The sequence below is a fragment of the Trichomycterus rosablanca genome, chromosome 16 (genome assembly GCF_030014385.1).
Source record: "Trichomycterus rosablanca isolate fTriRos1 chromosome 16, fTriRos1.hap1, whole genome shotgun sequence".
NCBI lineage: Eukaryota > Metazoa > Chordata > Actinopteri > Siluriformes > Trichomycteridae > Trichomycterus > Trichomycterus rosablanca.
The window spans coordinates 6474168-6500107 of record NC_086003.1 but is presented as its reverse complement, the minus strand read 5'-3'; the positions used below and the strand labels follow the sequence as shown (position 1 = coordinate 6500107).

The 25940-nt window shown below is 38.0% G+C and overlaps 1 protein-coding gene across 1 annotated transcript in view; it reads right to left on the bottom strand.

Moving 5' to 3' along the window:
* The window catches only part of lhx5 (LIM homeobox 5), a 32004-nt gene extending 14220 nt beyond the window's left edge, over positions 1–17784 (bottom strand). Inside the window, exons 1-3 of the mRNA XM_063011662.1 lie at positions 17768–17784; positions 7164–7381; positions 3534–3757 (exon numbers count right to left, since the gene is read on the bottom strand). Coding sequence (XP_062867732.1) covers positions 3534–3757; positions 7164–7336 — 397 coding nt within the window. The 5' untranslated portion in view covers positions 7337–7381; positions 17768–17784. The remainder of the gene's footprint in view (positions 1–3533; positions 3758–7163; positions 7382–17767) is intronic.
* Positions 17785–25940: the final 8156 nt, after the last annotated feature.

Below are 25940 nucleotides of genomic sequence, written 5' to 3'. Positions count from 1 at the left end.
AGTTGGGATGCCTGGTTGTTACAGAGTTTCATTACAGATCTGCTGCCTTATACTTCTGCCACTGGTGTTTTCGTGTACGTTGACCAGCATAAACCAGCATGTTTCAATCGTAAGATTGTTTTTAATTGGTTTTATGATTTTAATGTTGAGTTAACAGAGCGTCTGACCCAGACTGTGAGTTTCTTAAGCTAACCTGTATATGATGGTGCTTATTAACCAGCCCATCATTAAGCTGCCCAGTTTAAATCAGAAATAGATCAGCAGAAACAAGCTTAGCAGGGTTAAGCACAAACAACAAGTATATGCCACTATTTAAATATGAGTTGGCTAACTTTCTATTAAGCAAGGGTTGTATACTGATTATTTTAAAACAAAGATGTCAAACATGTCTTTTTAAAGATTTACACAGACATTAAATACCCACATTTATGAAGCATTAAAAAAAAAACAAATGTCCGCAAACTTAAAAATTAAATTAAAAATTAATATTAATATTAATATTAATACATAATACATAGTCAATAATGCAATGGATTTGCAGATACATCAGTACCGGTCACAGATATGCTGCAAACCTTTCATAGCTGTAGTCTCTTATATATACTAAATAAATAGCTTAATATTATTTAAATGTAGACACAGACCTTGTTTCTTTAAAACATATTGACCTCCCAGGTTAAAAAAATTGAGAGATGCTTAGTCTATAACCAGTCTACGTATAATCATGCTTAGTCTATAATCAGTGTTACTAGGTAGTAGGATAAATGCACAGTACAAAACTCATATACTGTATATTCAAAACAATCTATCTGTAACCCCCCCCCCCCCCCCCCCCCCCAAAAAAAAAAAAAATAGACACCACAGTTTGAAAAATACTTGTCTAAAGCCAGTCTGTATATATAAAGTCTATAACCAAAAATAATGAGTAAAATATAATACAAAACAAATTAAATTCAGTAAACCAGTGCAGAACATTTAAAGGCTTGCACATGACAAACTTTTTTGTCTCTCTATTTGAGTAAGCAAGGCTGTAATTACAATATATGCCCCCACCCACCCACACACAGAGTATTTATGCTCAAAATGTACCCCCTCAATATACTGTTGTAAAAATTATGAATAAATACGTATAATATACTCAAAAGCTTTGTGTGATGTTAGGACCCGTTAGTCTACCCATCAGTTGTTCATAGGCCAGTGCCGTTATAGAATTTAGAACGTGGTCAGATTGCCTTAAGATTTTATTTAACCCATTGAGATTGAGAGCCTTTGGACTTTTTGGTAGAAGGTAACAACCCATATTTCACATCTCTTGCTCTCTTGCTGTTTAGTGTTTATAGTTTTCTAGTTTATATTCTGTTAATTACACCACAACTGGGTTTGAATGTATATACGCTGTCCGTGGTTCTGAATTCACGAAGGCTTTAGGCAGCACACACACACTTGTTAGTTTGTTTATTAGGATTTCAACGTCATGTTTTTTTGGTTACATTCATGACAGGAACAGTAGTTACTCGTTACACAAGGTTCATCAGTTCACAAGGTTATATCAAACACAGTCATGGACAATTTAGTATCTCCAATTCACCTCACTTGCATGTCTTTGGACTGTAGGAGGAAACTGGAGCACCCGGAGGAAACCCACGCAGACACTCCACACAGAAAAGATGCGGACCGCCAAATCTGGGGATCAAACCCAGGACCTTCTTGCTGTGAGGCGACAGTGCTACCCACTTAGCCACCGGCACACGCACACTTAAATACTTTATACCATGAGGGTGAGTAATTTCCTTTGACTTCTACACGCATTATGTGCTAAAAGTGGACTAGACCCAAATCAGAAAGGAAAAGCTATTGGGCTGACAATTAAAATTGGTCTGTTGTTGCTGTCCTCCTCAGTTTCACAAGATTTTTCAGCTTATCTGTGAGAACTTGTGCACCTTAAGTCAAGAGCTTTGTCAGGTCTTGGTGCATAACTTGCAAAGGCTTGTCTGTTTTCTGACCTTGTATGGTGCTCCTATGTCAGTGGATAAGACTATAACTCACAATATAACTTAAACACAAATTTGTGTTACAAGTGTTGTACACTGTATGTACAAAAGTATCGGGACAATTCTAATTGTTGAATTCTACTCATGTGTTTCAACCACAACAACTGCTCACAGGTGTAAAAAATCAATTAAATAAAGAAAATCATGTGCCTCCAACTTTGCAGCAGCAGTTTAGAGAAGGCCCTTCCCTGTTCCAGCATGACTGCGCTCCTGTGCACAATACAGGGACTATGAAAACATGAAGAAACTCCAGTGGCCTTTACAGAGCTTAGTCTTGTGAAGACCTTAGTCTCACTGAACAGCTTTGAAATGAACTAAAACATCAAGTAAGGCTTTCAGATCAGTTCCCAGTCATACAAATGATCTTTTGACTTAATGGGCACAAATTCCAACAGACATACTTGAGGGGATGTTGTTACAGCTAAAAGATCCCATAGTGGTCACTCGTATAACGGTCTCATTTGATGTTTACATTTACATTTTCTGCATTTAGCAGACGCTTTTATCCAAAGCGACTTACAATTATGACATGAACATGATTTTGAGTGGTTGAGGGTTAAGGGTCTTGCTCAGGGGCCCAACAGTGACAAGCAGTGGTGGGGCTTGAACCGGCAACCTTCTGATTACTTCACTTCCGGCACCGCAGCGAGTGGCTGCCTACTCGATAGCTCCCGTGTCGCGTTACTTTTATACGATATACGATTTTTCTTTTCTGTCTGTTTTACACGTTTTAGTGTGTATACAGATACTGTTTGTATAATGTGAATCTCTGTAGTGTGTACTATTACTTTTGATTTATCTATCTATTATCTATTTATCCATCCATCCATCCATCCATCCATCCATCCATCTATCTATCTACTAGTCCAGTACCTTAACCACTGAGCTATCACTGCCCTACTGCCTGCCTGATGTTGAATTTGATTTGGTAAGGTGTCCAAATACTTTTTGACAGTGTATAGTGTATGCTGACCAATGACATAACGTGTATTTTGAGTCCAATATCATCATCATTTTCATCGTCATCATTATTATTATCGTTCTTTAAAACTGGACAATTAATATTGGAAGGTCTTAAACACACACAGGTTTCAGAATCAGGGAGGAGAGGGGGGGGGGGGGTGTTAAAAAATATTTAAATTAGTGTTACTTGTCCGTTCTAATAAAATAATAAATAGAGAAATCAATAGATATAGTATTGACTACATGTATAACATAACTGAAATTATTTAATTTTGATAATGTTTTTGTTGGTAGCCAGTCTGGTACACATTTGGTACCCACCCAGGTACTCCGAATTGCTCCAACATTCCAAAAACATGCAGACAATTGGCAAGTTAGAATAAATACATGAGTAGATGTGTGGTGTGGGTATATGCACACCTTGCACGCATTAATCCCAGGTGCTATCGGATCCACCACGACCCTGGTTAGGATTAGAGAAAACGCCCTATACTGACAAGACGAATCCAGATGTTTTACCTGAGTTGAGCTTGACCTCTCGGGTTGCACCTGAGCTGACGTAATCCTCTTTGCACACGAACTTGTTCTCGTCGATGACGTAGAGCTCCTCTCCCGTGGACAGCTGCTTGTTACACACCATGCAGGTGAAGCAGTTCAGGTGGAACACTTTACTGCGCGCTTTACGCACCAGGTCGCTGGGTGAGATGCCCTGGAAACAGCCTGCGCACTTTGTCCCGAAGCGCCTGGTGAACACAAACACCAAGAAATCAACCCAAGCGAACTGCATTTACAAACAACAAGAACGTAGTAATAATGAGAACTGATTTCAGTGTTTTGTTAATTAGGAACGAACAAAATAACGCGTAAAATGTTTATCATAAGGATTTGCAAACATGCGCAGGATGTATAACGTACACCAGACTATCCAGCCACCAGAGCTTTGTCTGCACGTTGTTTCCAGCAGCTTTTGTGTGTCAATCTTTGAGAAAAAAAAAATCCACTAACAACAGCAGCAGCATCAAGGTTGTTGCCTAATGCTGCAGCGCATAATGAGGTGATATTACAGGATTAACAGGACTAAATGTTAAACCGTGAAAAGCATCAGTGGAAGGGTGGGAGGTGGAAAGACAATTGACACCTTCAAATATACAAATCGGATGGCTAATCCCATTATTATGTACCACAAAGACGTTTTAATGAAATAAACAAGCACATGCAGGCTACAACCCTAAAAAAAGCTCAAAACAATGTTGGATTACCAGAAATTGGATGTTAGTTTTTTGGTCTAGACACGTACATTATGTGAGAGAAAAATGTTAATTTACACTATAAGTATTAATACATGATTAATTACTACTTAGAAAATATAGACATGCTTAGGGCATTTTGCCAGTATGCCAGTAGTCATATTCCAAGAATACTGCTACAATAGAATGTTACTGGATGTGTACATGATAAGAAGTGCGTTAATTGCATTGTATGACATTACAGTACCGTGATATCATAGTTTCTAAGCAATTGAGGGTTAAAAGTCTTGCTTAAGTGCCCAACAGTGGTAGCCTGTCAATAGTGGGGCTTGAACCAGCAACCTTTTGATTACTAATCCAGTATCTTAACCACTAGGCTACAACTAGCCTACGTCCAAAACCCAGTTCTAGCTGATTTAGACCCGTTGAATCTTCCACTTTCCTGCAAGGTCACCAACAAGATATATAATGATGTTTGTTATTATTATTGTTATCGCATTCACAGAGCCTCACAATCCAGTCTCATATAAATGAGGTTATTAAGGGTTTTTTCCACCACAATTACATTACATTGCCCATTATAGTATGCACACATACATACACACACGTCCTAACATGATAACCAAATCTCCAAATGTCCATTAAAGACACCCTTGGTGCTAATAAATACAGTAAATACGCATGTTTTATTTTTTTGTTGTAGAAAAATCATTTAAAATTAAATATTACACAAAGTTCCCTTTGTTAATCAGTTAATTTATTAAATCACAATTTATTCAGTATATGATATATTTAAAACCACAGAAACAGTACAACCAGGGCTCCTTTTTCGTGTACAGAGAGACCAGAGTGATGGGGGGCATCTAGGGTTTATTTTAACACTAATGTACCGAATCACCCCCATTTGTTTTGTTGTGGAGTCTCTCTCGCTCTCTCTAGCTCTCTTTTCAAATGCATCTCTCTCAGTGAAAGGCCAAAACCACTACTTACACAACAAATGGACGCATTAGGGGTGATTAGGACTAATGGTCCCCACATTCACATGTGATGGTCAAGGCCGTTTGGGGAAAACAATGCACAACACCAGATCACATTCAACCTCTCTGTGTATAAATACCTAACAACAAAAAAAGAAGTGGGTCTGCTGTTCAGATACCAAGATACCAACACGGTACATACAACACTGTTTTAAATTAGGGTGGGATTTAAACATATCAGATCGACAGAAACAACCGCCGATTTGCGCCAGAATTAACGGATATTAAAATTCCTTATTTAAATTAGTTATATAATATTTTTTTAAAAATCAAGTCATACAAAAATGATCTGTAATAATTAAAATGTATCTTATAATATTACCTAGCATATTATACTGTATGATCGACCATCTCGTTTGATAAATGGTAAACACAACAAATATTATTATTATTATCTTTAAAAAAAACCCCTAACATTTAAGTGATGCTTTTTAAATATTTTAAATAAGAATTTTTAAATCCAGAAATTCAGAGAAAATTTGACGTTTTATATTGTAGATCAAGCTTTTTATTTTTCCTGGCTCATGCAAAAATAGATTCAATAGATACAGTATGTGTAAACCACTTACACTTACTAAATCACTTACTAAAAAATGTTTATTATTATTATTATTATTTTTTAGGTCAAATAAAAAAATCCATTATAATAGAAACAACATGTTAACAATCGTTGAAGGGTTCGTATGGATGTGTCTTTACATTTAAGAAACCATCTTGTTTTGACAATCGACCATAAAAATCCCACAATGTGTTTAAATGTCTTATTTGGAGAGATGTAATAATACCTGCCATTTATTATTATTTATACATTTTGTTTTAAATAAAAATTAATATAAATTCCTCATGCTTCAGGTATAAATGCTGCACCAAGATTTTATTCTTTAAGCCATAAAATGTTAGTAACTAATTAAACAATATTTCCTTCCATATTTTTGCTACATTCTCTGGGTTAATGTGATTTTCTTTTTGTTTAAGGAATAAACGTTTTGTTCCCTAATCACCAGTAATATTAGCTTTTTATGGGAGATTAAAGCAAGTAAATACACAACACTTAAATGGGCAATACAAAAAGGGGCATAATTATTATTGTTAATTTAATTAAGCAGTGAATATTTGTGGGCATAATTTCTAAATATAAATACTCACAATATGTAGAGGTGATTTTCTTCATCTTTACTTAGACATCTAAAATACATTATTAACTTTAAATTGGAACAAGAACAAAACTGGAAGGGATTGGCTAATAATTTACTATGAAAATATGCATTACTCTAAAATTAAGTAAAATAATTTAGATACCAATGTAAAGTTTATTTCTATTAAATTTTGTACAATTGCCAGACCAAAATAATAAATATTTTTTGAAAAAAAAAGATACCTGAACATGCTAGTATAAGGGCCTTTTCTTAAATGCTTTTTTTTTTTTTTTTTAGCTTATTTATTTATTAGTTTATTAATTATTATTGTTTTACACTCTTTGGTTACATTCATAACAGACATGGACACAAGATGTCAAACACAGTCACGGACAATTTTGTATCTCCAATTCACCTCACTTGCATGTCTTTGGACTGTGGGAGGAAACCGGAGCTCCCGCAGGAAACCCACGCAGACACGGGGAGAACATGCAAACTCCACACAGAAAGGACCACTCCACCTGGGAATCAAACCCAGGAGCTGTGAGGTGACAGTGCTACCCAATGCAAGTAAAAATGAGCTGACACCAGTGAGGAGCTGTGATTGCTTGACAAATCCGCAAATTGCGTCTAATCCACAAAGACGCAACTAAATCCTTAATACCTTTTCTCCCCCAAACACGAATTACAAGAAAAGTAGGCCTATCACAATCATCACGCCAGTCTTACCTGAAAAAGTCCATCTTGCAGTAGAGTTTGCCCTCCCGGGTGAAGCATTTTTCGGTGAGGTTGCAGCTACACTCGCAGCACTGCACACACTCGGCGTGCCAGGCTCGATCCAGCACGTTGAGTAGGAATCGGTCCAGGATGGGCCTGGCACACCCGGCGCAGTGCACCATCATGGCGTCCAGCTTCCTGCGAACCACGCACCCCGGCGTCTTGGCCTCCTTAAATAAATGCCAAGGTTTGGGAATCAAAATAGGTTTCTCCACCAGGTTTAGACGCAAACTCTCCGTGCGCCTTTTCTCCTTGAGCTACCTGCTGGCATCCAGACATCCAGAGCCATTAAAAATAAACAGTAAATTAAACACTGATGCGTTTTTAGGAAAGCTTTTTTTCTCGTATATATATTGTGATATATATATATATATATATATTTCCCTTTGGTTATATGTTGGTCTCTGGTGCGCTGGTCCGGGTTGCGCTCTACGCTTGCGCTTTTCGGCTCGCTTTGCTGAGAATCGCGGGAGCCTGGCGCATCCGAATTCAGATCTTATGACGTTTTGCGGCCGGTCGGCCAATCAAAGACAGGTTGCCGTGGCAACCGACTTAAATAATGGCAGTGTCAGTATGCCGCCGTGCTTTCTTTTTAAACCTGCTTTAAATGGTAAAGGTAGCACAGACACCTTCTTGTTTTGTTGTGGGCTTATCTGCCCTTCTTTTATCTTTGCTTAATTAAACTGCTTGAATCAATAAAAAAATGAATTCCAGCTTGGATCATTTTTTTTAATTATTAAGAAGAAATTGCTGTTTTTTTTTTTTTTTAATAAGAAAACGCTTTTTGATTGCGGCTTCTTCAGGAACCTATGAAGACTTACAGAAGTATAAATCTTTACAAGCGTGTATGCTTTATTTTGATGATCATTTTGGACCATGATGGGTCAAGGTAAAACCTGCGGGATGGTAGGGATGGAAAAGTTTATGTATCAGCCTTCAAAAACAAACTACCTGTGTGTGTGTGTGTGTGTGTGTGTGTGTAGGTGTGTGTGTGTGTGCGTGCATGGGTGGGGGGTCAAACCCTGCCTTTATCATGTAAAAGTTTATTTACAGGGAAATGTGCGGGATTAGAACACACGGGTTCATCCCCATTGGTTTGACTAAGTAGCCGCAGATCGAGGGGAATTTAAATATTTACCCAGATAATCATTTTGTTAGTCGTGGAAATGCTAATTTATACTCAACATCAGCGAGACTGAATTAACAAATCTTTAGCAGCTCTCTAATACTCTAAAGATTAGTCTAGACGCTTAAAATAAAACTGGAAAGACTTAAAAAATAAATAAATTAATGCTTTATTGAATGCGCACGTTTAATTCTGTTTTTATTAAAGCAACAAAAAAAAAAAGTTATTTTTATGTGTTAAACGTTTTATGATTTACTGTTCTGTCCGGTTTTACATTATTACCTTTTGTATATTGCCTTTTAAATATTAACTTACAATTTGATTTCTTATTTTTGCAGTTATAAGAGCCAAATTTTACGTTTTGTAAACATATAGTGACTGTGTAACGCGTTCAAAAATCGTAACAAATAATAATAACAATAATAATAATAATTCATTGTCTGTTTATTGTTCGAAAAGCAGAACACACATTATTATTATTATTATTATTATTTATGAAGATAAAAACAACAAAACAACATTATAATAACAATAACATCAATAATAATTCATTAACACACATTAGTATTATTAATAAGGATAACAACAACAACAGAAACAACAATAATAATAATAATAATAGTAATTCATTTAATTATTGTCTGTTCTTTGTTTGAAAGGCAGAAAACAAACACCCATTATTATTATTATTATTATTATAAAGGATAAGAACAACAACAATAATAAAATAATAATACAATAATAATAATAATAATAATAATAATTAACTTATTTATTGTCTGTTTATTGTTCGAAAGGCAGGAAACAAACACCCATTATTATTATTATTATTATTATTATTATCAAGGATAACAACAACAATAATAATATAATATATTGCATGAAATTTGGCGCAATCTTGTAACGCCGGTTTTGTGGCGCACATAAAACTCATGGCTGGCAAGGCAGCATGAATTAGTAGACATACAGTAGTTAAGTAGGGTTCGATACGCACATCTGTGCTCATTTAAAATGAATAAACTGCGCACAATCCAAACCGACGCTGTTTATGACTTAATACAAGACGATTTTGATAGCATGCATGTTGGATATTTTATAGGCTGGTTGATTTGTTAGATTTACACAAATAGGCATATAGGCACATATATACATTATGTCTTTGAAATTAAATCTGTCTGTGTGTTGGTCTGTCTGTCTGTCTGTCCGTCCATCCATCTATCCATCCATCTACAACGAATGTTCAATATCCATTATTTAGGTTTGTGTGTGTGTGTGTGTGTGTGTGTGTGTGTGTGTGTGTGTGTGTCTGTCCAGCTTTTGGCAAGCAAGCCCAAAACCTTAATCCAGTCACGATTCGCGCTATTTATTTTACTCAAACGTTATATTTAAACTAAATAGGTGGTTATACTTATTTATTCTTAATTAAAAAAATAGAGTATTGTAAAGTACAAACTAAACGTATATAATATATAGGGTTGTGATAAAATAAATATCTGTACGTTAATGAATTGACTGAAACTATGACATGCTGACCTAACACACACACACACACACACACACACACACACACACACACACACACACACAGAGGAATCTCGTGTGTGATTTGTGCCTGTCCATTTATTTGGCTTTCAAACTACGCGTCTCTAAAAAGTCCTCAAAAAGACCACTTGGCATAATGCACATGGATTACAGAGGAACACCCAGGATGCGATGCACCCATTCATTCACTCATTCATTCATTAATTCATTCTGATAGCTGGCTGTGCTTTCTTTTACTGGATTTCAAGAACTTAAAATGATAAAAATAGAATACCATGCAAGTAAAAAAAGAGAATAAATAATAAACAAATAATAAACAATTCTATGTTATGGATACATCATTTTAAACCATAAGATATTGAGAATAAGGGCAGCTTCTAAACTATTATATTTATACTGTTATATTTAAATTATAATTTTATTAGAGGACATGAAGCACTATTGACTTTTGTATAATGTAAGAAAAAAAGAGAGATTTTAAAGCTTCAGTAAAGTAAGTTTAGCAGTAGAACTTTATCTAATTCAGGTGGTTTTCAGAAAAAATCAATTAACTGTGTGATTATTTAAATAAGTGGGTTAAAATAGCTATAAGGCCATGCAGCTATCAAAACATTAAATACTGTATCATATTAAGTCTTTTTCCTAATTGATCCTTTAGCTATTCACTCATCTCACAATGCTTTATAGTCTTAAATTAAAGTAATCTTTACATATCAAAACAGTAATTTGCTTTTATAATAATAAAAGTACACTTGCTATCTAGCTATACACTAGCAGTCAGTGTATAATTTTAGTCTTATGTACTTTGCCATGTAATTAATTTATTTCAAAGGTTGAGGAGATGAACAGTTGTGGTTGTCGTTTTGTAATGAATGTAGTTTCAACATGGAATCTAAGAAAGTGCAGCTAAATGAATCAAGCAGAGTGAATATAAATATTTAAGTGCATTATTACTTTAAGTATGTATGTAAGAAGATGATGTTCAAATGTACAGCATATGCTAGGCTGGCTACATTATAGTGTGAATGTTTCCTCAGCCTATAATAATTGCTGTACTTTGTTTGCTGTGTATTTTTGCTTTAATAGACAACCAATTGTACTGTCATGAATAAGGTGAAACTATCTGAGGAAAACAATGAAACAGAACTGAAACAATGCAAGTGTGTCCACCTAAGAGTCCATCTAAATTATTTTACATAATAAAAACAACCCCCGTGTCTGTGTGGGTTTCCTCCGGGTGCTCTGGTTTCCTCCCACAGTCCAAAGACATGCAAGTGAGGTGAATTGGAGATACAAAATTGCCCATGACTGTGTTTGATATAACCTTGTGAATTGATGAATCTTGTGTAACGAGTAACTACCGTTTCTGTCATGAATGTAACCAAAGGGTAAAAGATGACGTTCAAATCTAAATAAACAAACAAACAATGTTATACAAAATTCTACCCAGTGTACCCCATTGTATTTTACAATGTCACACTAGAATTACATTTAGCTATGACTAAACTAGCTATAACTAACTCTCTAAAAAGTAAAAAGCAATACAATTCGGAAGCACAAGCACATTTTCTAGTCAGAGCACAAGAATAACAATTAGACTGTGATGTACTAAAGTTCTGGATTGGAATCCCAATAGAATTCAGAATTCTAAACATGAGCACCTTTTTCTAGTAAGACCACAAGAATGAGAGCTGAATTGTGACAAACTGACATTCTGCAACACAATTGCAATACAATACAAGTCAAAGAATGAGCAGTTTTTTTTTTTAGATAGAACATATGAATGCTAATTAAACTGTGAAGTAAAAACACATTAGAACAATGCAACTTTGTCTTAAAAAATCAAGAATTAAGTAAGTAAATAAGAATTTACTGACTTCTTAGGACAAGCACATTTTTTAGTCAAAACACACAGTAACTAGAGCTGAATAACTAATGTACTATCATCTGGGAGCACAATAGAAACGAAAATAAGAATTCCAAGCATGCACACACAGGAATTGAATTAAATTGCCATGTATTAACATTCTAGAAAACAGTAACAATTGAAATCAGAATGTTTACAATGAGAACGGTTCCATAGTAAGAGCACAGAAATAAGAACGAACACTTGGAAAACCCCAGCAATAGAATTTAGAATGCACTTTTCAGGTAGAAAAGTGGACCTTTCATTTCTTTGTGACATACTGGTGGTATTAAACACACCAAAAATAGAATTTAGAATTACACCGATCAGGCATAACATTATGTTACATAATATTGTGTTGGTCCCCCTTTTGCTGCCCCATACACAACAAACTGCGATGCGCTGTGTATTCTGACACCTTTCTATCAGAACCAGCATTAACTTCTTCAGCAATTTGAGCTACAGTAGATCGTCTGTTGGATCGGATTACACGGGCATCAATGAGCCTTGGCCGCCCATGACCCTGTCGCCGATTTACCACTGTTCCTTCCTTGGACCCCTTTTGATTGATACTGACCACTGCAGACCAGGAACCCCACAAGAGCTGCAGTTTTGGAGATGCTCTGACCCAGTTATCTAACCATCACAATTTGGCCCTTGATTCTAACACATCAACTTTGAGGATAAAATGTTCACTTGTTGTGTAATATATCTTATCCACTAACAGGTGCCGTGATGAAGAGATAATCAGTGGTATTCACGTCACCTGTCAGTGGTCATAATGTTATGCCTAGTCAGTGTATAAGCATTAGCAAAGTTTTCTAGTTAGGACCCAGTAATGAGAAATGAATGGTTATATAGTGACATTCTGGAACACAGCAACGTTAGAATTCAGAATTTTAAGGACAAGCACGGATTTTTAGTTAGAACACAGGAACAAGAATTGAATTGTGATGTTCTAATGTACTAATGCTCTGAAACCAAATAGCAAAATAAAAAACAGTAAATGTTACAATACAGGATTTCAAGCAGTTTAAATTTTGAATTAAACACTTCTCTTATTTACTATCTACTCAAAATAATCTAAATTTAAAATACCCAAGCCATCTTTGACACCTAGTACAACTAGCAGTCTTTATTTATTATGAACAGATACATGTTGTGCAGGATACACCAGGATACACCAATGAACATCTGGACTCTGCCCACTTAAGAACATCTGTTTCTTTATATACTACCTGTTCTATGTTGCATTGACAGTATGTTTTGTGTTCTTGTTGTTTTTTTACAGTAGCTGTTGAAAAAAGTGCCTGTTTTAAACATTTAAAGGGACAGCTTGATTTAGCCAGTATAGGTAAACTTTTATATATTTCCTTTCCTTTATGATAATCCAAAACCTTACTGAATTATAAGCAAGAACACGTTTTTGTAGTTAAAACACAGGTATGAAAATTGGATTTTGCAGTTCTGTTGGTATTTCTAATCACAAGCACAATGTATTAGTAAGAACACTGGAACAAGAATTGAATTGTGATGTTCTAATACACTGGAACACAATAGCAAAATAAAAACCTGAACACTAAATGTTACAATACCATCAGTTTAAATTTGGAATCAAACACTTCTCTTAGTAAGGACAAAAAAAACAAAATTTTCTTTAATATCTACTCAAAAAAATCTAAATCTAAAACACCCAAGCCACCTTTGATACCTAGTACAACTAGCAGTCTTTATTTATTATGAATAGATACATGCTGTACAGGATACACCAATGAACATCTGGACTCTGACCACTTAAGAACATCTGTTTCTTTATATACTACCTGTTCTATGTTGCACTGACAGTATGTTTTGGGTCATTGTTGTTTTTTACAGTAGCCACTGGAAAAAGTGCCTGTTTTAAACATTTAAAGCCTGGCAGTCAGAATTCTACTCACGACCGCAGTGCCTTGGAACACAAGGCCGCGAATTGAAACGCAGCCATCTAGGAACTGTCCGTGGTGCTGAATCCCAGCGGGCGGTTGCTGTCCGTCATGTGGAAACAGTCCCAGTCCACACAGCGTTCACACCACTAACTGTGGATTTATTGATCATCCAGTTGAGACAGTGAGTGTTGTATTTTTTAAATTCTGTTATGAGGAAAACTGTAATGAAGAAACTGATTCATCCGATAGTAAAAATTCCCACATTTATTCTCTATCTGTTTATCCACAGCTTTATTTAGGTCAGTGTCAAGTTGGACCTGATTCACTGGACTAAAGGCAGGAAACACCCCAGACTGGTAGCAAGTCTATCACAGGGTACGCACACACTCACACCTAGTGCAATTATAGTAGCTCAAATTAGCTGTATGTCTTTGGACTTGAGGGAGGAAACTGAACCCCCCAGAAAACACCTCCATAGGCACATAGAGAACATGCAGAATCAAACCCCGGCCCCTTTTGCTGTAAGGTGACCGCACTACCCACTTGCCACTGTCCCGGCCATAGTAAAACTGAAGAATGGAAAAAATACATTATTTTATTATGAATAATAAAATAACAAAAATATATAAAAGTTTAAATCTGCCATAAATTTAGTATTGTTTTCACCTCAGTTTGTTTAGAAAATTCTGAGCAATTGTTCATTAAAATGTATTATGTACCAATGTACCATTTTTTATTTTTGCATTAATTAAACACATAATTTAACTGAACCGTCTAAACAAAGATTACAATAATTTCGTATTATTGTATATAGCTGATCAAATAAAATATTATTTAAATATATTTATTATATGAAATATATTTAATAATAATATTCTTTAAAAAAACATCCTTCATATATTAATTAATAAATTAATTAAAATGTACTTCACTCCAGAGTCACTGTGAATCCAGTGTCAATCACAGGAAACAAAAAGGCATAAATATTCCCCAGACAGGGGTGCCAGTCCATCACAGGGCATCATACTCATATTTATTTACGTTCAACCACACAGAAAGTCAATCCACCTATGTTTTAGGTCAATCAGAAAATCAGATAACCAGTATAAACGCACTTGAAGGTAGAAACAAAAAAGGTGTAACCAGTACAACGTGTTTTACTTGCAGGGCCACCAAGCTGGCAACAGAAACATTATTTATTGTCAATTGCATAAAATAATTACCTCCTTTTACATAGATGACAGGTAAACGTTACAATACTTTACTATCTACTCAAAGTAATCTAAACCATCCATTTTTTATTTTTTATGAATAGGTACATGTTGAGCAAAATTATTTATCATGTCACGTTAGTCGGTGATCATTGGTGTTCAAACCAAGACTGATTTGACCATTCAAGAACACCTATTTGCATTGTTTTTAGGTCATTGTTGTTTTTAGCCATTCAAACAAGTGCCTATCCAATTTCAAAATGTAAAGGGGCAGCCTGATTTAAGTAAAATTTAATTAAAATGTATATTTCTTTTTCTTTAAGATGAGCTTCAGGAGCAGTGAAATGGTTTGGTATTCTTCTGCAGTTCTGAGATTCATTTGCTGTGTATATGCTTAATGCCTTTACTTTAATCTATGTGAACAGTATTTACCATAATAATAGACTTCATAAAGAACTATTTAATATTTGTAGAATTATTAAAAACAGCACATACAACTGTTGGATATATTTAACATTGTCTTTGCTGGTGATTTCTATAATGTCACAATGCATTGTACTCTGTAAATGTAGGTTAAACATTTACTTCATGCAGCAGGTAGATTGGATTCTGCACAAAAAAGTGGGTCCTGAAAACTTGGGTTTGATCCTTTCGTGTGGTTACTGTCTGTAAAGAGTTTTGCATATTCTCCGGTTCTTCCAACCTCCAAAAACTATAACAATAGTGGATCACCTAGTTTCAGTTGCCTCCCCGTGAGAGTAGGTGAATTAATGTATAAATGTGTAGCACCCTGCTATGGACTAGCATCCTCTCCAAAGGGTATTTCTGCCTTGTGCCCAGGGTTACCATGTGACTCTGACCAGGATAAAACCATTACTAAAAATGAGTAGATGACGCAGACACATTCACAAACACACACCCTCTGTAGTCTTATGTTCTGTGTGACCGTGACTGTACATAAACTAACAGGGAACAGAAGTCAATCAAGGGTTTTTAATTATGATAGAGGGACAGATCATAATGCCGTAAACACACAAGCACAAGGTTTAAATTAAATCAAATTAAATGAAAATAATGTTATACGCAGACCGAGAGACAAAAAGCTAGTACAATACACACACACACACACGCACATACAAATACAGCACAAGCACAAGCACCCTGTGAATAATGCATTCCGAGGACACAAACAGGTCCAAAACCGTGAACCATTGAGATGCAGATTTTTGCAGATTGAGATGCAATTTGTATGTCTTTTCAGGTGTATGAACTATTATTGGAACTATATATCCAGACATTTAATTATTATTAAAAGAAAATTATGTAAAGATAGTAAATTGTAGAGGAATGGTTGTATAAAACAACATCCTTTAACTTAACTCTGATTTGCAAAGCCCATGTCTAAAAAGGTGAAATATTTTATAACTAGTAATAAACAAGAATCAGGGATTTGTTGATTCTCATGAAACTATATTAGCGGGCAAAAGTACAAAGGAATGACTGTTAGTAAGTATAAACAAATTTGACATATGATGCTTGCAACACATGCAGAAAAAATGATAAGCTTGTTTTGGAACAAAATTGATGTCCATGCCATCACTAGTTTTCAGTGAATAGTGCAAAAGCCAACATCGGTCATGGCATGGGCGTGCCTCAGTGCCCGTGGGGTTGATGACTTCCACAGACAGACACATGCTGCCAACAAGGCGATGTCGTTTTCTGGGAAGTCCAGGGTTATTTTAGCAAGACAATGCCAGGCCTTAAACACAGAGTGTGTGTGCTGGACCGGCCTGCCTGCATTCCATATCCGTCTCCTATTGGAAATGTATGGCACATCATGAGTAGAAGAATGAGAACACTGCAACCATGGGCTGATGAGGAGCTGAAGTCTTACATCAGGTAAGAGTGGGCAAAAATTCTACTTGCGGCGCCCTCGATTCCCAAACAAAAAGTGTAATCAAAAGGGGACTCTGTCCGAACCTTTGTCGAGTGTGTTGCAGGCTTCATATTCTTGAAAACTACACTGATCAGCAATAACATTAAAACCACCTCCTTGTTTCTACACTCACTGTTCATTTTATCAGCTCCACTTACCATATAGGAGCACTTTGTAGTTCTACAATCACTGACTGTAGTCCATCTATTTCTCTACATGCTTTTACTCTGTTCTTCAATGGCCAGGACCCCCCATAGGACCACCACAGGGCAGGTATTATTTAGGTGGTAGATCATTGACAGTGACACTGGCATGGTGGTGGTGTGTTAGTGTGTGTTGTGCTGGTATGAGTGGATCAGACACAGCAGCGCTGCTGGAGTTTTTAAACACCGTGTCCACTCACTGTCCACTCTGTTAGACACTCCTACCTAGTTGGTCCACCTTGTAGATGTAAAGTCAGAGACGATCGCTCATCTATTGCTGCTGTTTGAGTCGGTCATCTTCTAGACCTTCATCAGTGGTCACAGGACGCTGCCCACGGGATGCTGTTGGCTGGATATTTTTGGTTGGTGAACTATTCTCAGTCCAGCAGTGAAAGTGAGGTGTTTAAAAACTCCAGCAGTGCTGCTGTGTCTTATCCAGTCATACCAGCACCATGTCAGTGTCAGTGCAGTGCTGAGAATGATCCACCACCTAAATAATACCTGTATGTTGAATGAATTTACCGTAATTCCGTATTTAAATACGCTTGTTAGCGTTACTACTGTATAGCAATTAGTATTTTTTACACAGAATGCTAACTCGTTAGCGCTATTTTACGTTTGCTTAAATTTCATATTGTACTCTTGTATTTTTATTGTTTGTATTGTGTAGTTTTACTTCATTCTCAAGCAAATAAAACCGACCTAACTGTATTTTGGAGGACGTTGTCTGTCTGTCTGTCTGTCTGTCTGTCTAGCTGAGAAAGGTGGAAACACTTTTATCGAGGGCAGAACAACAGTGTTGCCAACGCCTCAGTAAGAAGAGTAGCTATTGGCTGTCCTAAAAGTCGCTAAATGACGTCATCAACTAATTTGCATAACACTCATTTGCATGTTTGTTTGTTTGTTTATTAGGATTTTAACGTCATGTTTTACACTTTGGTTACATTCATGACAGGAACTGTAGTTACTCATTACACAAGATTATATCAAACACAGTCTTGGACAATTTAGTGTCTTCAATTCACCTCACTTGCACGTCTTTGGACTGTGGTAGGAAACCGGAGCTCCCAGAGGAAACCCACGCAGACACGGGGAGAACATGCAAACTCCACACAGGAAGGACCTTCATGCTGTGAAGTGACAGTGCCACCCACTTAGCCACCGTGCCGCCCATTTGCATGGAACTGACATAGATATGTAGACAGACTTTATTGTCATTGTAGTTATACAACAAAACTTTGTTTGGTAGCTCTCAGAGAGACAAGCAGCAATAATAAAATAAAAATAAGATGACAATCTTAAAATATATAACTAATAAAGCTAAAAAATAATATATGTACATACAGCGATCAGCCATAACATTAAAACCACCTCCTTGTTTCTACACTCACTGTCCATTTTATCAGCTCCACTTACCATATAGAAGCACTTGGTAGTTCTACAACTACTGACTGTAGTACATCTGTTTCTCTGCATGCTTTGTTAGTCCCCTTTCAAGCTGTTCTTTAATGATCAGGGCCCCCACAGGACCACTACAGAGCAGGTATTATTTAGGTGGTGGATCATTCTCAGCACTGCAGTGACACTGACATGGTGGTGGTGTGTTAGTGTGTGTTGTGCTGGTATGAGTGGATCAGACACAGCAATGCTGATGGAGTTTTTAAACACCTCACTGTCCCTGCTGGACTGAGAATAGTCCACCAACCAAAAATATCCCGCCAACAGCGCCCCGTGGGTAGCGTCCTGTGACCACTGATGAAGGTCTAGAAGATGACCAACTCAAACAGCAGCAATAGATGAGCGATTGTCTCTGACTTTACATCTACAAGGTGGACCAACTAGGTAGGAGTGTCTAACAGAGTGGACAGTGAGTGGACACGGTATTTAAAAACTCCAGCAGTGCTGCTGTGTCTGATCCACTCATACCAGCACAACACACACTAACACACCACCACCATGTCAGTGTCACTGCAGTGCTGAGAATGATCCATCACCTCAATAATACCTACTCCTTGGTGGTCCTGTGGGGGTCCTGACCATGGAAGAACAGGGTAAAAGCAGGTTAAAAAGTATGTAGAGAAACAGATGGACTACAGTCAGTAATTGTAGAACTACAAAGTGCTTCTATATGGTAAGTGGAGCTGATAAAATGGACAGTGAGTGTAAAAACAAGGAGGTAGTCATAATGTTATGTCTGATCGGTGTATATATACACACACACACACTCTACCAGTCTACTACAGTCGTTTCTCTGGTTTTCAGGTCTGCTACACCTTTAAATCCATCCATCCACTTTACTCTATTTGTGTGTGTGTGTGTGTGTGTGTGTGTGTGTGTGTGTGCGTGTGCATGTTGGTGTGATGGATGGCTGATTGGTAGCCCTCCCCAGGGCTCAGGGCTCGCTCACCTCTGGCAGTGGGAATTAAATGGCGGTTTGTCTCCTGTGGGTCCTCAGCTGCTGAGAGCGGCCGGGCAATTTCACACAGATCAGGGAGACCATTACTGCCGTCTGTTAGGGGGAGGATCGGGAGGGGACATGCACACATGCACACACACACAACATTGGTACCTACATAGTGCCTTCATATCATATGCTGGAGGATTTATAAAGACCTCCTGTCAGAACCAGTAAAGTAACATTAAAAGTAGAATTTAAAATGGAACAAAAGGCAAAAAGTAAAAACATTTTTTGATGGAATGGATTGTTTCTACAGCCTGTCAGCATGATGATATTCATACCCTGAGAAAAAACTTGGCAATGCATTTGTTCACATGACTATTATAGGCATTAATGTCACTTTTACTCTGTTTCATTGTTTACATGTGCTGGCTAAATAAATGATGTTGATGCCATTAAACTGAAGTGGTGACCAATTTCCATTCATATCTCTTATGTCTTGAAGTCACATGAATGAGGGATTTAAATGGCCTTAAAATAAATAATAAGATGTGTTAATGTTTTCTTTATTATTTATGATTCTGCTTAATAAAAAAAATATAATTGTGTTTATATATATATATATATATATATATATATATATATATATATATATATATATATATATACTGTATATATACAGTGTATCACAAAAGTGAGTACACCCCTCACATTTCTGCAAATATTTTATTATATCTTTTCATGGGACAACACTATAGAAATAAAACTTGGATATAACTTAGAGTAGTCAGTGTACAACTTGTATAGCAGTGTAGATTTACTGTCTTCTGAAAATAACTCAACACACAGCCATTAATGTCTAAATGGCTGGCAACATAAGTGAGTACACCCCACAGTGAACATGTCCAAATTGTGCCCAAAGTGTCAATATTTTGTGTGACCACCATTATTATCCAGCACTGCCTTAACCCTCCTGGGCATGGAATTCACCAGAGCTGCACAGGTCGCTACTGGAATCCTCTTCCACTCCTCCATGATGACATCACGGAGCTGGTGGATGTTAGACACCTTGAACTCCTCCACCTTCCACTTGAGGATGCGCCACAGGTGCTCAATTGGGTTTAGTCCATCACCTTTACCTTCAGCTTCCTCAGCAAGGCAGTTGTCATCTTGGAGGTTGTGTTTGTGGTCATTATCCTGTTGGAAAACTGCCATGAGGCCCAGTTTTCGAAGGGAGGGGATCATGCTCTGTTTCAGAATGTCACAGTACATGTTGGAATTCATGTTTCCCTCAATGAACTGCAGCTCCCCAGTGCCAGCAACACTCATGCAGCCCAAGACCATGATGCTACCACCACCATGCTTGACTGTAGGCAAGATACAGTTGTCTTGGTACTTCTCACCAGGGCGCCGCCACACATGCTGGACACCATCTGAGCCAAACAAGTTTATCTTGGTCTCGTCAGACCACAGGGCATTCCAGTAATCCATGTTCTTGGACTGCTTATCTTCAGCAAACTGTTTGCGGGCTTTCTTGTGCGTCAGCTTCCTTCTGGGATGACGACCATGCAGACCGAGTTGATGCAGTGTGCGGCGTATGGTCTGAGCACTGACAGGCTGACCTCCCACGTCTTCAACCTCTGCAGCAATGCTGGCAGCACTCATGTGTCTATTTTTTAAAGCCAACCTCTGGATATGACGCCGAACACGTGGACTCAACTTCTTTGGTCGACCCTGGCGAAGCCTGTTCCGAGTGGAACCTGTCCTGGAAAACCGCTGTATGACCTTGGCCACCATGCTGTAGCTCAGTTTCAGGGTGTTAGCAATCTTCTTATAGCCCAGGCCATCTTTGTGGAGAGCAACAATTCTATTTCTCACATCCTCAGAGAGTTCTTTGCCATGAGGTGCCATGTTGAATATCCAGTGGCCAGTATGAGAGAATTGTACCCAAAACACCAAATTTAACAGCCCTGCTCCCCATTCACACCTGGGACCTTGACACATGACACCAGGGAGGGACAACGACACATTTGGGCACAATTTGGACATGTTCACTGTGGGGTGTACTCACTTATGTTGCCAGCTATTTAGACATTAATGGCTGTGTGTTGAGTTATTTTCAGAAGACAGTAAGTCTACACTGCTATACAAGCTGTACACTGACTACTCTAAGTTATATCCAAGTTTCATGTCTATAGTGTTGTCCCATGAAAGGATATAATGAAATATTTGCAGAAATGTGAGGGGTGTACTCACTTTTGTGATACACTGTATATATGTGTGTGTGTGTGTGTGTGTGTATGTGTGTGTGTATATACACTTACCATATAGAAGCACTTTGTAGTTCTACAATTACTGACTGTAGTCCATCTGTTTCTTTGCATGCTTTGTTAGCCCCATTTCATGCTGTCCTTCAATGGTCAGGACCCCCCACAGGACCACTACAGAGCAGGTATTATTTAGATGGTGGATCATTCTCAGCACTGCAGTGACACTGACATGGTGGTGGTGTGTTAGTGTGTGTTGTGCTGGTATGAGTGGATCAGACACAGCAGCGCTGATTGAGTTTTTAAACACCTCACTGTCACTGCTGGACTGAGAATAGTCCACCAACCAAAAATATATCCAGCCAACAGCGCCCTATGGGCAGCGTCATGTGACCACTGCTGAAGGTCTAGAAGATGACCAACTCAAACAGCAGCAATAGATGAGCGATCGTCTCTGACTTTACATCTACAAGGTGGACCGACTAGGTAGGCGTGTCTAATAGAGTGGACAGTGAGTGGACACAGTATTTAAAAACTCCAGCAGCACTGCTGTGTCTGATCCACTCATACCAGCACAACACATACTAACACACCACCACCATGTCAGTGTCACTGCAGTGCTGAAAATGATCCACCACCCAAATAATACCTGCTCTGTGGTGGTCCAATACTGATCATGTATAACCTATATAAAATAAAATGTTAAATTAAGCTTTTAATGCTGTTATTTGAAGAAAACTTTAATATCTGGTTCTAGCTGCTCACCAGAAAATGAAAATCTAAGTATTAATTAAAGTTTACAGCCTCAGATCAAGATTTGTATGTATTTTCGACTTGTGCTTGATTAATTCTACAAAAACAGTAGACTGAAGAACTGATTCAATGATTTATCGCTAGTTGCACACGGCAACACTTTTCTACCAGGGAGGTCTTCAAATACCCATTTAACAAATGTTAGATACCGCAGCTTTAACCAAATTACAAGAACTGCAGGAATACAAATCGTGAGGGTAATGCGATCTGATTTGAATCTACCTGCACCGAATGTAACTAATGTAGTTTATTAGCAATTAGTTAGCAGACCTGCTATAATGGGATGGCTACAGGACAGATGGGAGTACATCAGCTCCTCTTAATCACAACCCTGTGAGGAAATCTATTTTACCTCGTCTCGACATACCTGAATCAGCTTAGCAAGGGCTGCTAATGAGCCGAGTCAGATGAGTGAGAATCACTGAGTCAGATGTTTCACTGTGGACAAGCACTGATTTACATGCAGTTTTACACCTGATGGTCACTGCAGGTCAACATGTTTACACACATACATACAAATATCTTCAGAATATTTGATTCATTACAATTTATCAGCAAAAATGGGTTAATGAATCATGATTGGGTATAAACAAAGGATCCACCAAATAAACCAAATCTCAATGTAAGATAGCAAATAATTGAGGTCTTTCTCCATGTACCGTACATAATATAAAAAGATTGCAAAGTCGAAAACCCTTGTTGAATGTACAGTGTATCACAAAAGTGAGTACACCGCTCACATTTCTGCAGATATTTAAGTATATCTTTTCATGGGACAACACTGACAAAATGACACTTTGACACAATGAAAAGTAGTCTGTGTGCAGCTTATATAACAGTGTAAATTTATTCTTCCCTCAAAATAACTCAATATACAGCCATTAATGTCTAAACCACCGGCAACAAAAGTGAGTACACCCCTTAGTGAAAGTTCCTGAAGTGTCAATATTTTGTGTGGCCACCATTATTTCCCAGAACTGCCTTAACTCTCCTGGGCATGGAGTTTACCAGAGCTTCACAGGTTGCCACTGGAATGCTTTTCCACTCCTCCATGACGACATCACGGAGCTGGCGGATATTCGAGACTTTGCGCTCCTCCACCTTCCGCTTGAGGATGCCCCAAAGATGTTCTATTGGGTTTAGGTCTGGAGACATGCTTGGCCAGTCCATCACCTTTACCCTCAGCCTCTTCAGTAAAGCAGTGGTCGTCTTAGAGGTGTGTTTGGGGTCATTATCATGCTGGAACACTGCCCTGCGACCCAGTTTCCGGAGGGAGGGGATCATGCTCTGCTTCAGTATTTCACAGTACATATTGGAGTTCATGTGTCCCTCAATGAAATGTAACTCCCCAACACCTGCTGCACTCATGCAGCCCCAGACCATGGCATTCCCACCACCATGCTTGACTGTAGGCATGACACACTTATCTTTGTACTCCTCACCTGATTGCCGCCACACATGCTTGAGACCATCTGAACCAAACAAATTAATCTTGGTCTCATCAGACCATAGGACATGGTTCCAGTAATCCATGTCCTTTGTTGACATGTCTTCAGCAAACTGTTTGCAGGCTTTCTTGTGTAGAGACTTCAGAAGAGGCTTCCTTCTGGGGTGACAGCCATGCAGACCAATTTGATGTAGTGTGCGGCGTATGGTCTGAGCACTGACAGGCTGACCCCCCACCTTTTCAATCTCTGCAGCAATGCTGACAGCACTCCTGCGCCTATCTTTCAAAGACAGCAGTTGGATGTGACGCTGAGCACGTGCACTCAGCTTCTTTGGACGACCGACGCGAGGTCTGTTCTGAGTGGACCCTGCTCTTTTAAAACGCTGGATGATCTTGGCCACTGTGCTGCAGCTCAGTTTCAGGGTGTTGGCATCTTCTTGTAGCCTTGGCCATCTTCATGTAGCGCGACAATTCGTCTTTTAAGATCCTCAGAGAGTTCTTTGCCATGAGGTGCCATGTTGGAACTTTCAGTGACCAGTATGAGAGAGTGTGAGAGCTGTACTACTAAATTGAACACACCTGCTCCCTATGCACACCTGAGACCTAGTAACACTAACAAATCACATGACATTTTGGAGGGAAAATGACAAGCAGTGCTCAATTTGGACATTTAGGGGTGTAGTCTCTTAGGGGTGTACTCACTTTTGTTGCCGGTGGTTTAGACATTAATGGCTGTATATTGAGTTATTTTGAGGGAAGAATAAATTTACACTGTTATATAAGCTGCACACAGACTACTTTTCATTGTGTCAAAGTGTCATTTTGTCAGTGTTGTCCCATGAAAAGATATACTTAAATATCTGCAGAAATGTGAGGGGTGTACTCACTTTTGTGATACACTGTATGTGACCTTTAAGCCCTAAGACGGCATTGCATAAGTAATCAGGACATGTTGCTGTGATAAATATAGCTACATGGGATTTGGAGAACTTCGGAATACCGTTGTCACCTAACACAGACTGCTTCTGTATAAGAAATTCCACCTGTAACTGTAACTGTATTAAACCCGTACATCAATTCAATGTAAAAATGCAGCCGAGTCTCTTAGGTGGACTGAAAGACAGTGGAAATGACCACGGTTATCAGCGAAAGGTGCAAAAGCAAGCATCTACCACGGTATGGAAGTGCATCAGTGACCACAACATGGGGGACTAGCATATGTGTAAATATACCATTAAAGCTGAGATGACTTGACTTCATGTTAAATATGTAATGAATATGTTTGGCACACTCTGGGTCTTTTAGTACCAATCGCGCACTATTATTATAGTACTGTTGGTCAGCATGTGCATCCTTATGGATTCACTATCTTAGTATGACTTTAAAGATTGTTACTTCCATTACTTATGGATACGCCACCCTGGCCACCCTGAGAATGCCTTATCCTATCTGATCTTAGAAACTAAGCAGGGTTGGGCTGGGTCAGCACTTGGATGAGATCCCGTTTGGGAATTCTGATTGCTGTAAGCTTAGGACAGCGGTAGCCTGGTGGGTAGAGCTTTGGTCCATTGATTGGAAGGTTGTCGGTTTGAGTACTGGCTCTGCTACGCTGCCACTGTTGGGCATTTAAGGCCCTAAACCCGCTTGGCAAACAAATAAAAAAACATTTAATCATACTGTACTTATGAACAAGATACTGTGTTCTTCAATGGCCTTCCTAGTTGTCGGATCTGAATCCCAATAGAGCACCTTTGGTATATTGTACAACGGGACATACACAGCAAGAACGTGCAGCCGACAAATCTGTCCTACCAAATATAAACATAGTGTTTCTAATAAACTGGCCAGGGAATATATATATGTATATGTATCCACTTAAAATTCATCCCCTGTTAGCAGCTTAATTATCAAGATTACCTGCAAGCCCCGGCACATCCTAATGATACTAATAATCC